The sequence below is a fragment of the Pongo abelii genome, chromosome 8, assembly GCF_028885655.2.
Source record: "Pongo abelii isolate AG06213 chromosome 8, NHGRI_mPonAbe1-v2.0_pri, whole genome shotgun sequence".
Classification (NCBI taxonomy): Eukaryota; Metazoa; Chordata; class Mammalia; order Primates; family Hominidae; genus Pongo; species Pongo abelii.
Window position 1 is genome coordinate 30,095,697 of NC_071993.2, and position 15,426 is coordinate 30,111,122.

Below are 15,426 nucleotides of genomic sequence, written 5' to 3' on the forward strand. Positions count from 1 at the left end.
TGAGCAGAGAGAGAGCCAGTAAACCCCGCCGCACTGTGCAGCGACTGAGCCAGTAAACCCCGCCGCACTGTGCAGAGAGAGAGCCAGTAAACCCCTCAGCACTGAGCAGAGAGAGAGCCAGTAAACCCCGCCGCACTGTGCAGCGACTGAGCCAGTAAACCCCTCTGCACTGAGCAGAGAGAGAGCCAGTAAACCCCGCCGCACTGTGCAGCGACTGAGCCAGTAAACCCCTCTGCACTGTGCAGAGAGAGAGCCAGTAAACCCCGCCGCACTGCGCAGAGAGAGAGCCAGTAAACCCCCCCGCACTGTGCAGAGAGAGAGCCAGTAAACCCCGCCGCACTGTGTAGCGCCTGAGCCAGTAAACCCCTCCGCACTTGTGCAGCGACTGAGCCGGTAAACCCCTCCGCACTTTTCTTTTTGCTGAAATCAGTTTGAGTTGGGATCTTTTTCTTGGCACTTGAAATTGACGGACTCCTAATACCATAATCACTTTTCCTAGTTGGTTTAGTCATGTTCCCCTGGGAAGAGAAACCCTTAGACATCAATGAGAAAACCCGCAGATCTATTGATTTTATAAATGATTGGAAGCTAAGAAACATGCCTGATTTTCTAGTTAGCTGTATTAGTTTAAGCCCATCTCATCCAAATATTTTGCAAAATTATGAGCAAGAATTCAATATGTCAAATGAAAGACAGGCGTGAACTCTCTGCTAAGTGATGTAAACCTAAAAACTGCAAAACAATATTCACGTTATGTGAAAAATCCAGTGACGCCCTCTTTATGGCACAGGACCAGCATCTGTGGCCCACGCGGTCTGCCTGCATGCACATCTGGTCTGCCCTCTGCATGTTTTATCTGCTGCGAGGCTCCGTGCCCCTGGCTCCTGCAACACGGTGCCCTGGCTCTAGAATACTAACGCCGCCGTGATGGAGTTAGAAGGAGAAGGAGAAGGAAGCCGCACTGGGGGAAGAGCCTCATGGATGTGTCCTGTGCAGGCGAAGGAAGCCCTTCTCAGTGGAGGAAAGACGGAGACCCAAATAACTCACTTGGGTGCATAAGGATCGAAAATGACATCGAAGTCCTCGTCCAGCTCCACAGGACTTCGCGGCATATTATAATCCACGCTGCGGTAAAATTTGGCAAAGGTTTCATCATCATCCGGCTTCATCACCTCCTTCACAGATTTGCCGGTGACAGTGAGCACCGTTTCGTGCATCCCGCCAACTATCAACAAATAAGCAAAAGACATAAGAGTTTTATAAAAACAAGGACTCCAATTATGCTTCACAATAGTTTAAAAATTCTACTTCCTCCTAAGTTCCAGAAGTGGAAGAAACACGGTTGTGATATACAGGGTCCTGTGGTTGCTTCCCAGGCCCTTACTTTATCTCTGACGTAAGGACTTCCCACCTGAACAAATCTTCTGTAGTAAAATGGGAGAGAGGGAGGCTGACCATACTGCACACACGAGCCCACTGAACGCTTCTGAACCTGCACTTGCTTCTGTTGAGGGTAGATGAACCAGCCTCAGCCTCATTCTACATGAAGGGTTGGCAAACTTCTTCCGAAAAGGGCCAGCCAGTAAACATTTTAGGCTTTGCATGGGGAGGGGTGACATGGGGCCTGTGTTGCAACAACTCAGTTCTGCTGTCTTAATGCAAAAGCTATTGACAATAGTTCACAAATGGGCATGGGTATGTTTCAATAAAACTTTATTTACAAAAACAGGGCTGGGCATGGTGGCTCATGCTTATAATCTCAGCACTTTGGGAGGCTGAGGCTGGGGGATCGCTTGAGCCCAGGACTTCAGCCTGAGCAACATAGTGGGACCCCATCTCTACAAAAACAGAAAAAAAATTTGCCAGGCTTGGTGGTGCACGCCCATAGTCCCACCTACTTGGGAGGCTGAGGTGGGAGGATTGCTTTAGTCCAGGAGTTCAAGGCTATAGTGAGCTATGATGGCACCACTGCACTTTAGCTTGGGTGACAGAGCAAGACCCTGTCTCTAAAAAACAAACAAACAAGGAAAAAAAAAAAAGGTGGGCAGCTGGATTTGGCAATGGCCATCACTTGCTGACCCACGGGCTAGATCACTGCTCCATGTGTGTAATAAATGCTTTGCTGATTGGCATTCCCTGCCTAGCCAGTTCAGTTATATTACACTTTTATATTTCTGTTCAGTTGTGGTTGTATTATTTTCAACCTTTTAGTGGTCACTGTCAATAGTAGGGACTCCCAGCGCCTAGTATTTGATAAGTTTCCAGGATTGGACATTTTAATCAAGAGATAAAAGGCTGTTTTTGCACATTGCTCTTTTATTTGGTATACCTCATTGACTTTTATATTGAAACATTTACTTCAATATTCATTTGTCATAATTTTCTTTTAGAAATCATTTGTGATTATACGAAATAATATTAGCTTTTACCTTATTGGAAATTGATAACATACAATTTAAAGTTCACCAGGCCCAAGATCACGTTGATTTTGCCAACATATAATAATCTGCTTTCGGAGTTATAAGCAAAATCACTTAGTTCACAATTCCAATTGGATTACATCCCAAGGGTTTAGATTCAAGAAAAAAAATGTATTATTGGAAGTCCCCAATTTAGTACGTTATCAAGTGAATTAGGGCTTGTTAATCTAATCAGTCTTGACCAAAACTTCATTTTTTTGAAGATAACAACAAAGATAATGATTACAGTATGAATTAGGAAAGCCATAATAGAAAACAATTTAGCTGAGGAAGAAAAGCAATCAGAATCAGGATTTAGAGATTCTGAGAGCAAAGCCTTCTGGCTTCCAGTAGGTACCTTTGTTATTCAGCCTTCTTAGAAAGGTTTCCAGCCTGTCCAGCTTCAGGTCCGATTCTAACTGCATACCTGGTCTGGCTTCGATATCTAGGCAAGCAGAAACTGTCAGTGAGACCGCATCACTAAGGCCTCTTCTGATCAGGCTTGGCGTGGCCGGGGCCTTGGTGACTTACCTTCCAGGGGTTTGGAAACGGGTGTGGTGCCTCTTGTTTTACTGCAAATGGGTGAGGCTACTGGGGTTATGGCAGTAGGGGACGCCAAACCTGCGGAACACACAGATGAGCTACTGAGCATCTCAGGGTCACTTCTGGAAATCCCTGGGACCCTGACTGATCTCCAGGAGTCCCAGGATAGACGGCACAACATATAAGAATTTACACACATGCAGACACACACGGAGACATTTCATAGGTACCGCGACTGTGGGACAACCAACTGCAAATGTAGACAGGATTTTATTATTTCCAAGGACTGTAGTGGCTGACAAGCCGATATTCCAAAATGAATGGTGAAGACATGGGAAAACATGTCCATGACACGTTAACTTGGGCAAATGCAGCTGTGAGTTCTGAGGCCCTTTGGAGATGGCAGGGGCAGCTGAGAGTGCATTGGTGCCATCTGCAGAATGAGCTGTGTCACACTTGCCAGCAACTGGCCCCCCACACTGGAGCTCTCCTCCAGGCTGAGGGGAGGGAGGGACAGTGGCCCTGGGGACATGACATAGACAGTAACCCAAGGAGGGCCAACCTTTCAGAAGAAATTACAGACCAGGGCAGGTCTGGACCGACTGCATGTTGGAAGTCCTGTCCATCTCCTGTGTGGGCAGAAACAGGAAATGCTTTTCCTCGTATATTTACCGAGAAGCAGGGTGGGGAATCTTTAAAAGGGCAAGTGGTGAGAGACATATGAAAGGGAAAGGGAGGAATTCCTGCATGGAGAAAGTATCCAGCTGGAAGAAGAAAACCTAGTAAAGAGAAGGATGAGTATTGCTTCCCTAACCTAAGTGGAAGGCATTGGAAAGAAAACTGATTAGTGCATTTACAAAAAAACAAAATGAGATGTGAATGTTCTCTGTACTCATTTGTAATAAATGTGAAATCCTTAGATGACATTGCTACTTAGATGACAATGCATCCCTGGACGAACAACATCCAGAGGATATGCAAATCACTATCACAAGGAAAACCAAGGGAATAAATGATTCTGCTCCTTCCTCCTGTGAACGGGAGGAGTATTATAGCATAAAAAATTTAATAAAAAAACCCATTAAATGGTTTAAAACTCAAGTTTTAGTAGTATTCTACAAGTAGTATTCTCATTACGTACATATATTTGATTGATGATGTCAATAAAAGTTTTAAAATTTGTTTCAATTGCCAGAACTGCAAAGGGTTTATATCCATGAGAAATTAAACTTTCTTGAACGATGATAAAGATGAATAAAATCTGGTATCACAGGGTGGGGAGGGAAATCATCACTCACTAGAAGGATGCTTAAGAGACATCAGAGGAGTTCATTAGCACAGAGGCCTTTAACTCCGCAGCTAATTAACAGGACTGACTCTGAAGGCTGGTTTCCAAAGCAACCGGAGAAATCCACCCCTGTCCCGGCCGGTGCCGGGCAAACCCCGCTGCCATGGCTCCCCCTGCTGGCGGTTCAGGCAGTGGCACTATGCAAAAGTGCTCCCCACCTAGCTAAGGATCCTTAGGGAATGAATGACTCATGGCAGGGAGATGCAAATTACAAAATGTTAAAACAAAAAAAAAGATCTCCTCCATAGCTCTTTTCAATGAATTCTAAACACAACAACCAGTCACCTACTCTCTTTGGGAACATTTTCACAGATGTCAGTGTGGACAAGGGCAGTGGCATTTGGTAGTAAGAACCCATTTACAAATAAATTAGGGTTTTTAAGATGGAAGAAAGAAAAAACACCAAAGCAGAAAGTCATCAAGATAAAAGCCTGGGCTAGAAGCTGGAAAACCTGAGGTCTGGTTCAAGTTCTCAGTTCCAGTTCTACTTAGTCACTCTGCACCTAACGATGTGCTTCTGTTAAAGAAGGGTTGGGGCTCACATTAAAGGAGTTTAAACATGAGTATCCAGTTCTGTGATCTGATGCAGAAAATTGGCAAATGGTATCTCATTCTGTGAGAGTAAATTATATTTTCACAATTCCAAGATGAGGTAAGAATAGATTTGTTAGAAAGGATTCCCCACTAAGATTTTAGTTAATCACAGTTCAGGGATTTCCCATGCCTCGCTCCTTCCCTTCCTTCTACAAACATTCATTATGTACCTATAATGAGTTAGGTACTCTTCATAAAAGTGTGGATTAAAGGTTCTGAGAAAAAGAAAAGCTAAGCCTCTATATTTGATGACAAGATGTTAAGAACAAGTGAATGTGAAAACGTATATCACTAAGTTGGGAAATCTGCTTTTAAATAATAGCTTAGAAAGTGATGGTATGTGCATATAGATGACAAAGGGACCCCAAATTTCAATCATTTCCTGCAGGATATGAAATAAAGCCCCAAACACTCTTATGAAGCCTCAAAGCTCTCCAGTAACTTTACTAACCATGTGATATGTAAGTCAGTTTTATAAATTTTTGAATACAGGCATCAAATCAGTTCCAAGAGCTCAGCAGCAGAAGATTGCAGCAGGGACATCCCACTGCCTAGGAACTGAGGACATCTTTTAGACAGCTATTAAAGCATACCCGGATTTGGCTTTGGTCAGTCAGAGAAATCAGGTTTAATGGAGAAGGACCTAGGAATTAACCTAAAAGGAAGAGGGGATAAACTTCCTTATTGTGAAAGGCCGACTTAGGGTATATGGTTGCCAGGTCAGAAGGAAATGGAAACAATTTAAAAGTAATTATGGGCCGGCGGGGTGGCTCATGCCTGTAATCCCAGCACTTTGGGAGTCCAAGGCGGGTGAATCACCTGAGGTCAGGAGTTCAAGACCAGCCTGGCAAACATGGTGAAACCCCGTCTCTACTAAAAATACAAAAATTAGCCAAGCGTGGTGGCGTGCGCCTGTGATCCCAGCTACTTGGGAGTCTGAGGCAGGAAAATTGCTTGAACCTGGGAGGCAGAGGTTGCAGTGACCTGAGATTGTGCCACTGCACTCCAGCCTGGGAGACAGAGCGAGATTCTGTCCCCTCCACCAAAAAAAAAAAAAAAAAAAAAAAGAAAAAGAAAAAAGTAATTATGGGGGCTGGGCACAGTGGTTCACACCTGTAATCCCAGCACTTTGGGAGGTCGAAGCGGGTGGATCACCTGAGGTCAGGAGTTTGAGACCACCTGGCCCACACGGTGAAACTCCGTCTCTACTAAAAAGATGAAAAATTAGCCAGGCGTGGTGGTGGCCGCCTGTAATCCCAGCTACTCGGGGGGCTGAGGCAAGAGAATTGCTTGAACCCGGGAGGTGGAGGATGCAGTGAGCCGAGATCACACCATTGCACTCCAGTCTGGGCAACAAGAGTGAAACTCTGTCTAAATAAATAAATAAATGTAATTATGGGAAAGGACCAAAATTTGTTAGCAGATTTGAACTGCTTTTGAAACCTACACTTGCACTCAATTCCAAATGGGTAAGTTTTGAAACAGTGACAAATGGAATTATGCATCACTGTTTTATGACCTTCAAATATTTCCAAGAATCATATAAAGTTTAAAGAAAATACTATTTATGAAGAAAAGATATTCAGTAGAAATATCTCACAGAACCTACACAAAAAAACATTTATAGAATGTCAGTAAGTTTAAAAAATTTTAAAAGAAGGCTGGGCATGGTGTCTCAAGCCTGTAGTCCCAGCTACTTAGGTGGCTGAGGTGGGAGGATCACTTAAGCCCAAGAGTTCAAGACCAGCCTGGGCAACACAGCGACACCTCATTTCTACATAAAAATTTTTTAAAAGCCAGGCATGGTGTTGCACACCTATAGTCCCAGCTACTAGAGACGCTGTGGTGGGAAGATTGCCCCAACCCATGAGTTTGAGGCTGCAGTGAGCCATGATTGAGCCACTGCACCCCAGCCTAGGCAAAAGAGCAAGACCCTGTCTCTTAGAAAAAACTTAAAAAGACCATGGTTTCTTCTTTTAAATTGAGCTATCATGTACCACCATGCCCTCCATGGGTAAGTGTGCTCATGTGTGTGCATTGTGCACACACCACACACATACACACACACACACACACGTGCATACACACGCTGACCTTTCTTCACCATCCTGCCAGCCACAGTGAACTGGGTCGAGTCGTTGGCTGCTCCTATGCCTCTCGTCTTCCAGGCCTCCTCTCTCACAGTGATGAGCTGCTTCCTCTCCTCAATCGTCATTTGGCTCTCTCGACTTTCTGTGACCTGCTGTTCATAAATGTACAGAAGAGAAAACAGGAGAGAGAAATGACAGTGGTGGGGATCTCAGCCTGCAGCATTTCATGAGTGAAAAAAGCAGGTAGACAAAGAGGAGTATATTGTCCAAAGATGTTCAAAAATGTTTTATCTGAAATGGGCTCGGCTTCCTTACGTCCAGTTGGGGTGGGAGATCACCATTGGCGATACTGTAACTTTAGATGAATACCTTTGTCCTGTGACTTACTGGTTTGGGACACTGGAGCACCAAAACAATCCTTTGTAAACACAAACAATTAAAAATAGATTGTTTTCATGCCCTGGACTCTACAGGGAATTGAAGTTTCTCTGTCTTATCCCATCTAGTTAAACTCAGTTAACTGGGAGATTTTTTATCCCTATATACTCACAAAGAACATGATTGATCTAGAAAACTTTATCCATGTGAGCACACAAGGAACTTGCCCAGTTAGAGACAGGGAAGGCTGGTTAGGAATAAGGGGAATGAGAAGGTTTTCTGGGACTCTGCTTGCTTTTTCCTGCAGGCATGATGTTCTGTGGGCAGGTAGGCAACCAGGAGAGCCCACGGAAGTGGCTTTAAGCCATGAGATATCTGATGTTGAGGATGAACTATGCTAAGACATAACCTACACGCACAATAACATTTCTACTTAAAATGCTTTCAGCAGTTTCTAATTGGAAAGTTTCTGGAGAGATCTGCTTCTTCCATTTCCAAGTCTTTGGTGATGCTCATTAGGCTTGCGGTTGGGGATGTGGCAGGAGGGGAAGGGGAAGAAGCTACAAGGGACTCAAAGGGCATCAGGAAAGGAGGAGGGGCTCAGGACAGGCCTGGGATGGGGAGATGGGGCTGAGGAGGGAGGGAGAGGAGCAGAGATGGAGGCAGAGGACAGGGCTCATGCCACTGAGTGATGTGTATTGGGGAGAAGAGTGTACGTGGCAGTCGCGGGCAGTACCAGGGCAGGAGGTCCTCAAACGCTGGCCGGCAGAGTTTGCTTTCCCTCTGCCTTCAAGCCAACCCTCCCTGCACCACAAGACCCCTGTTTATGGCGAGGCACAGGGCTGGGTGGGGAGCAGGGGAGAAGCACAGGAGCTGTGGAGCTAATGCCAAGGGAGGAAGAGTGGAAAGGTGCCCCCTCCAGAGCAGAAGGCACATCCCTGGCTGTCACCTGCTGGTTTCTGGAAGGGGCTCCGGAGGCCGGCGATGGCCTCCTGGCTTTGCCCTCTCGCTTTCCCCTGTCACTTGAACCCGAGGAAGGCTGTTGCTGCTAGTGCATCCGCTTTCAAACTACATCTGAGCACTCCACACCTTCTTCTAGCAGGTTCCCCAGATTGCTGCTAGCGCATCCGCTTTCAAATTACTTCTGAGCACTACTCTTCTAGCAGGTACCCCAGCTTTTCTGCCTTCCTAAGGCGTTTTCCTGGGCTAAAAAGTCACTGTGGATCAGTGTGATCCTAAGGCCTCACGCTGACACAGGGGGAGGATTCGGAGAGCCCCGAGTGAAGCCCATCCTAGAGATTCTCTTCCCCGATGTCGTTCCTCCTCACTATGGCAAACCATTTCTCTTCACTGACCCATAAGAGAGAACTTCCTGATTCAGGAGGGACAGGAAGAGAGTGGAGATGGGGACAGTTCATTTTCTTAACCCCCTGGAATGATGGGAGTTGACAGAGGAAAGGCGCCTTCTCTTCCTTTCCAGCAGCACAAAACCAGGTCTGCACTGGGAAGATTTGGTTTAAGCTACGAACGTGGACTTCTCCATCACTAAGTGATGAATCTTTCTTTCACAGGATTCTTCTATAAAGCCCTCACAGCCAGAAGTGATTTTGAGGTCCCTGCCAATTTAAATTAGGTTAAAAACCTTTTCCTAAAGAGATATGACAACCAAACGCAATGCATGATCCTGGCTTGAATCCTAGATGGGGTGGGGGCTACAAAGGGCATTATTGGAGGAAACTGACACAATTTTAAGATGGACGTGGATCAGATAAATATTGTATCAACATTAACTTCCTCATCTTGATCACCATATTGTGGTTATGCAAGGAAATATCTTTGACTTTAGGAAATAAAGTCAAATATTGAAAGGTAGAGGACCACAATGTTTCCAAATTACTGGCACATGGTTGGGGTGGGAAAAATGAGGTGGGGGAAGAGAAGGCAAGAAAGTGGGGTGAGGACTGGAGGGAGGAAGGGAGGGAGAGTGAAGGAAGGGGGCCAATGTCAACAATGAGTGGTTCTGGTAAAGGGTATGAAAGTGCTCTGCCTATAATGGAATTTTTTCTGTAAGTTTAACATTTTATCAAAATTAAAAGCTACTAAAATTTTTTCCTAAAAACCTTAACATTTCCCCTTGTGATCGGCAAGAAGCCCCTAATTCCAAGTAACTCTCTGAATCATGTATCCTTTTTAAATAAATGATGAGATTCACTTGCCCGAAAGACCTCATCAAAATTCAACAAAGAGAATACGTTTTCTTTGAAAATGAAGTTTCAGGAGTGAATTTTAATCAAACCAATATGGCGCTTGGCTTCGAATATTTCCAAGAAACATATCAAGTGCCAAGAAAGTTGGCGTCCCCAAAGGTCCAGCCATCACTATGGTGATTCACTATTCACTTAGTCAACTCCGCGGTGAATTATCTCAGGCATCTCGACAGTCCAGGGTGGGGTAGTGGGTGTGGATAATGACTCAGAAAAATGGTATCTTCAAGTCCAAAATTTCGTTTTTCAAAGCACTGGGATTCACTCAGAGCCCTTTATGCACATGATGGATACAAACTTTGGGATGATACAACCATTTTAGAATTTAAAGCTCCCATTCATTTGCCAGACCTAGGGCAAGAAGAAATAATTTTTACTCCCTTCTAAATAATAATATTAAACATAAATGTTTTTGTTTTTCTAGAAATTTTGATTTAACTTTGCTACTTAGTAGGGTTGGCTTAGGACCCCCTAATTGCTGCAATTCGACTTTACGTGGCTCTAGAAGGGTGTAAAGCATATACAGTTTGTTTATTCTCTAAATAATCTAATAAATATTTATCACAATTTAGAACTCAAAATGTGAGAACAAAGAAGATATATATATATATATTTGCTCACTTGATTTTTTTAAGCTTAAAACTTCATTATTGTCTTGTTTTTTTCCTTCTAAATTTTTCTTTCCTTGTTTAGAGAAGGATGTAATATATATAGTAATAAGTATTGTGTCATTTTTCCAGGTTTAGCTGACACATGTTTGGGATTGGCTGGAATAGTAAGAGAGAGTTGAGGAAGAATCTAAACAGAAACCTACCCCATCTATCCTTCATTCTTTCAAAGATAGATCCCATGAATGTTGTGGGGAAAGGCAGAGAGAGAGGGTGGAGGAGAAAATGAGTATTTGTGTATGTGTATGCACGTGTGTGTCTGTGTGTGTGTGTGTATAAGGTAGTGAAACAGGCAGAAAGGAGGTTCTTTTCTTAGGGATGTTCAGATACTTGGTAGGTCACAGCTTGAAACTGTGCAAAGGACGAATCAGCATGAATGCTTTTAGGTTGCCTGATGTTGCTGATGGGTTTCTTTCTCTCTGTATACACTGACTGAAAAATCATAGCAAATCTCACTTAATGTTTCTCACGCAGGGATGTGATCCAACACAGAGCATAGAACTAAGATGTATTATAAGGATTAGGGCGGATTTAAGGGTCAAACTCTTCCACAACCAGAGAGCTTTATCGAAATAAAATATTGTGACCTGGCTTTTAAAATTTTTTTTATCTTATTCACATGTAGTTAAACTGTAAAGGAAGAAATTATAAGAGCACATATTAAGTAACAGAAATAAGGTGAAAGGAACAAAGCTGTACTTTTCAGTTTTCAAAAATGCTAAGATCATTTCGAATTCTACGCACTATGAAAGAAATTTAGCTTTGCCCCTTCCTTAAGAGAAATTTCAGTCCCTTGTGACTGCATACAGCCTCAAGTACCCTGAATAAAAGAGGAAGAAAAGATCACAGGTCAAGGCTCAGACCTCAAAGTAAGTGTTTTCCAGTCCTGTCACCATCTACCAGCTCCTAAGATGAAAGGAAGGGAATAAAGTGAAATCTTCTGGTACAGCCCTGAGGCATGTGAGAAAGAAGAGAATTCAGGTTGAAGCCTGACACAGAGACAAACGGTCCATTTAGACAGAGCCTGTGTGCTTTTTATCTTCTCTGAACCTTTGTATTATTAAATATTAAGATACCAGTACTGCTGGAAGAAAGAAAAGGAGTGACTTGACCTCTGAAAACACAGATGAGCTAGTACTACATACTCAGTATATAAACTATTTATATTTAGCTGGGAAAAATTGTTCAGAGGTAAAAATATATAATATTTTGAAATTTTAATTTTGAAGTGATGAAACAGAAATGCCTTTGGCAAATGTTAATTTCCTTTAAACTTAACAATATATGGAGATATATTCCATGTTCATGGATAAGAAGACTCAATTTTGTTAAGATGGCAGGTTTTCCCAACTTGATCTATAAATTCGATGCAGTTCCAAAGTCCCAGCAAGAGATTTTGTAGATATTGACAAACTGATCTTAAAGTTTACATGGAGAGGCAAAAGACCCAGAATAGCCAACACAACACTGAAGGGGAAGAAAAAAGTTGGAGGACCAACACTCGTCAACTTCAAGACTTACTATAAAGCCTCGGTAATCAAGATTGTGTGGTATTGATGAAAGAACAGTCAAATAGATCAATGGAATAGAGAGCTCAATAATAGATTCATATAAATTTAGTCAACGGATCTTTGAGAAAGGAGCAAAAACATTAGAATGAAGAAAAGATAGTATTTTTCAACAAATGATGCCGGAATAACTGGACACTCACATGTAAAAAAAAAAATCTAGATACAAATTTTCCACCATTCCCCAAAATTAACTCAAAATGGATCACAAAGGCCTAACTGTAAAAATTAAAACTATAAAACTCCTAGAAGATTACATAGGAGGAAATTTAGATTATCTTGGATTTGGTGATTAGTTTTTAGATATAACACCAAAGGCAATATCCACAGAAGAAATAACTGATAAGCTGAACTTCACTGAAATTAAAGACTTCTGTAAAAGATACTGTTAAAAGAATGAGAAGACAAACTACAGAATGGGAGAAAATATTTGCAAAAGACATATCTGATAAAGGACTACTACCCCAAATATACAAAGAACTGTTAAAACTCAACAATATGAAAATGAACAACCAGATTAACAGATGGGAAAAACATCTGAATAGATACCTCACCAAAGAAGATATAAGACAGAAAATAAGCACATGGAAATATGCTCAACATCATATCTGCAAATCTCATCATTAGAGACTTGCAAATTAAAACAAGGTGACATTATTACACATCAATTAGGATGGCAAAAATGCAAACACTGACAACACCAAATGCTAGCAAGGATATGGAGCAACAGGAACTCTCATTCAGTGCTGATGGAAATGCAAAATGGTACAGTCACCTTGGAAGACAGTTTGGAGGTTTCTCACACAACTAAACATACTCTTACCGTATGATACAGCAATCATGCTCCTTGATACTCAAATGAGTTGAAAACTTACGTCCAAATAAAAGCCTGCACATGGATGCTTCTAGCACTTTATTCATAACTGCCAAGACTTGGAAGCAACCAAGCTGTCCTCCAGTAGATGAATAGATAAATAAACTGTGGCACGTTCAGATAATGAAATATTATTCGACAATACAAAGAAAAAAGCTTTCAAGCCATAAAAAGACACAGTGGAGGCTCACGCCTGTAATCCCAACACTCTGAGAGGCTGAGGTGGGCGGATCACCTGAGGTTAGGAGTTTGAGACCAGCCTGGCCAACGTGGCGAAACCCCGTCTCTACTAAAAATACAAAAAAATTACCTGGGGTGTGGTGGCAGGCGCCTGCAATCCCAGCTACTCAGGAGGCTGAGGCAGGAGAATCGCTTGAACCCGGGAGTTGGAGGTTGCAGTGAGCTAAGATTGCACCACTGCACTCCAGCCTGGGTAACAGAGTGAAACGCCATCTCCAAAATAATAATAATAATAATAATTTAAAAATAAATACAATTTTAAAAAGACATAGAGGAATCTTAAATGCATATTACTAAATGAAAGAAGCCAATCTGAAAAGGCTACATACTGTGTGATTCCAATTCAATGACATTCTGGAAAAGGCAAAACTATGCGACAGTAAAAAATGACCGGTTGCCAAGGACTGGGCGGTGAGAGTGATGAGCAGGCAGAGCACAGGGGATCTTCAGGGCAGGGAAACGACTCTGTATGATAGTGTAATGGTGGACATATGTCATTAAGTATTTGTCAAAACCGAGAGAATGGACCACACCAAGAGTAAATTTTAACGTAATCTATTAAATTTGGGGATAATGACGTGTCAACGTAGGTTCATCAATGGTAGCAAATGTGCCACTCTGGAGGGGGATGTTGATAATTGGGGTGGCTGTGTGTGGGAGGGCAGGGATGAGGTAGGAACTCTGTACTTTCTGCTGTGAACCTACAACTGCTCCAAAAAAATAAATTCTTCTGAAAAATACATCTAGTTGTCCCTCAGTGTCTATGGGGGACTGGTTCAAGGACCTCCTACAGATACCAAAATCCACAGATGCTCAAGTCCCTGATATAAAATGGGGTAGGATTTGCACATAGCCTGTGCACATCCCCGCCGTGTACTTTAAATCATTTCATGATTACTTATAATACCTAATACAAGGTATATGTAAATAGTTGTTCTGCTGTATTGGTTTTTAATTTTTTAACTGTTGTATTGTTCTTTTTTATTGGTTTTATTCCCAAGTATCCCTAGTTGGTTGAATACTTGGATGCGGAACTGGAAGAGATGAAGGGCCGACAGTATACACTTAAAGACTTCAATAATATATCTTCTCCTTTAAAGTTTAATATTGACTTATTTCAAAGAAACACAAGCTCATTTCCCCATTTGTGATGGGATAGGAAGTTTCCTCCACATTTCAGCCTCTTTCTTGGGGTGGACACTGGCTGGGTACATGGGGCCTGGGCTCTTACAACCAGCATTTCCAGCTTCGAGGAAAGGAACCAGGAGAATGCGGGAAAAGCCACCCCAGGGAGAAGAAGTGGGGAGTTTCCATTTGTGAAGAGGCGAGATGACGATGGGAGGACCCCAGACACCTTCTCTGTCAGCTTCGCATATGAAACCCTGAGCCGCTCATTCAACAACTGCTGGTGCTGCTGGAGCAGGCCCATCGCGGCACTGTCAGAGGCCACCTGAGAGCTAAGAAAGCCCCAGTCCTGCTGGGGAGACGAGGCCCTAGAGGGAGGGGACAGAGGCCCTAGAGGGAGGGGACAGAGGCCCTAGAGGGAGGGGACAGAGGCCCTATGAGGGAGGAGACAGAGGGCCTAAGAGGGAGGGGACAGAGACCCTAGAGGGAGGGGACAGAGGCCCTACGAGGGAGGGGACAGAGGCCCTAGAGGGAGGGGACAGAGACCCTAAGAGGGAGGGGACAGAAGGCCTAAGAGGAAGGAGACAGAGGGTCTAAGAGGGAGGGGACAGAGGGCCTACGAGGGAGGGGACAGAGACCCTACGAGGGAGGGGACAGAGACCCTAGAGGGAGGGGTCAGAGGCCCTACGAGGGAGGGGACAGAGGCCCTAGAGGGAGGGGACAGAGGGCCTAAGAGGAAGGAGACAGAGGGTCTAAGAGGGAGGGGACAGAGGGCCTACGAGGGAGGGGACAGAGACCCTACGAGGGAGGGGACAGAGACCCTAGAGGGAGGGGTCAGAGGCCCTACGAGGGAGGGGACAGAGGCCCTAGAGGGAGGGGACAGAGGGCCTAAGAGGAAGGAGACAGAGGGTCTAAGAGGGAGGGGACAGAGGGCCTACGAGGGAGGGGACAGAGACCCTACGAGGGAGGGGACAGAGACCCTAGAGGGAGGGGTCAGAGGCCCTACGAGGGAGGGGACAGAGGCCCTAGAGGGAGGGGACAGAGACCCTAAGAGGGAGGGGACAGAGGGCCTAAGAGGAAGGAGACAGAGGGTCTAAGAGGGAGGGGACAGAGGGCCTACGAGGGAGGGGACAGAGGCCCTATGAGGGAGGAGACAGAGGGCCTAAGAGGGAGGGGACAGAGACCCTACGAGGGAGGGGACAGAGGGCCTACGAGGGAGGGGACAGAGGCCCTAGAGGGAGGGGACAGAGGCCCTAAGAGGGAGGGGACAGAGGG

At 44.1% G+C, this 15,426-nt stretch overlaps 1 protein-coding gene across 9 annotated transcripts in view; it reads right to left on the reverse strand.

The window, feature by feature from the left end:
- The window catches only part of SVIL (supervillin), a 190,137-nt gene that overhangs the window by 35,479 nt on the left and 139,232 nt on the right, over window positions 1-15,426 (reverse strand). For 5 of the 9 annotated variants that reach the window (XM_054522129.2, XM_054522130.2, XM_024253316.3 and 2 more), the window contains 4 exons: window positions 7,039-7,186; window positions 2,991-3,080; window positions 2,818-2,904; window positions 1,048-1,225 (listed from right to left, as the gene is read on the reverse strand). In XM_054522129.2, coding sequence (XP_054378104.1) covers window positions 1,048-1,225; window positions 2,818-2,904; window positions 2,991-3,080; window positions 7,039-7,186 — 503 coding nt within the window. The remainder of the gene's footprint in view (window positions 1-1,047; window positions 1,226-2,817; window positions 2,905-2,990; window positions 3,081-7,038; window positions 7,187-15,426) is intronic. The other 4 variants (XM_063727519.1, XM_063727520.1, XM_063727522.1 and 1 more) reach the window with 1 other exon arrangement.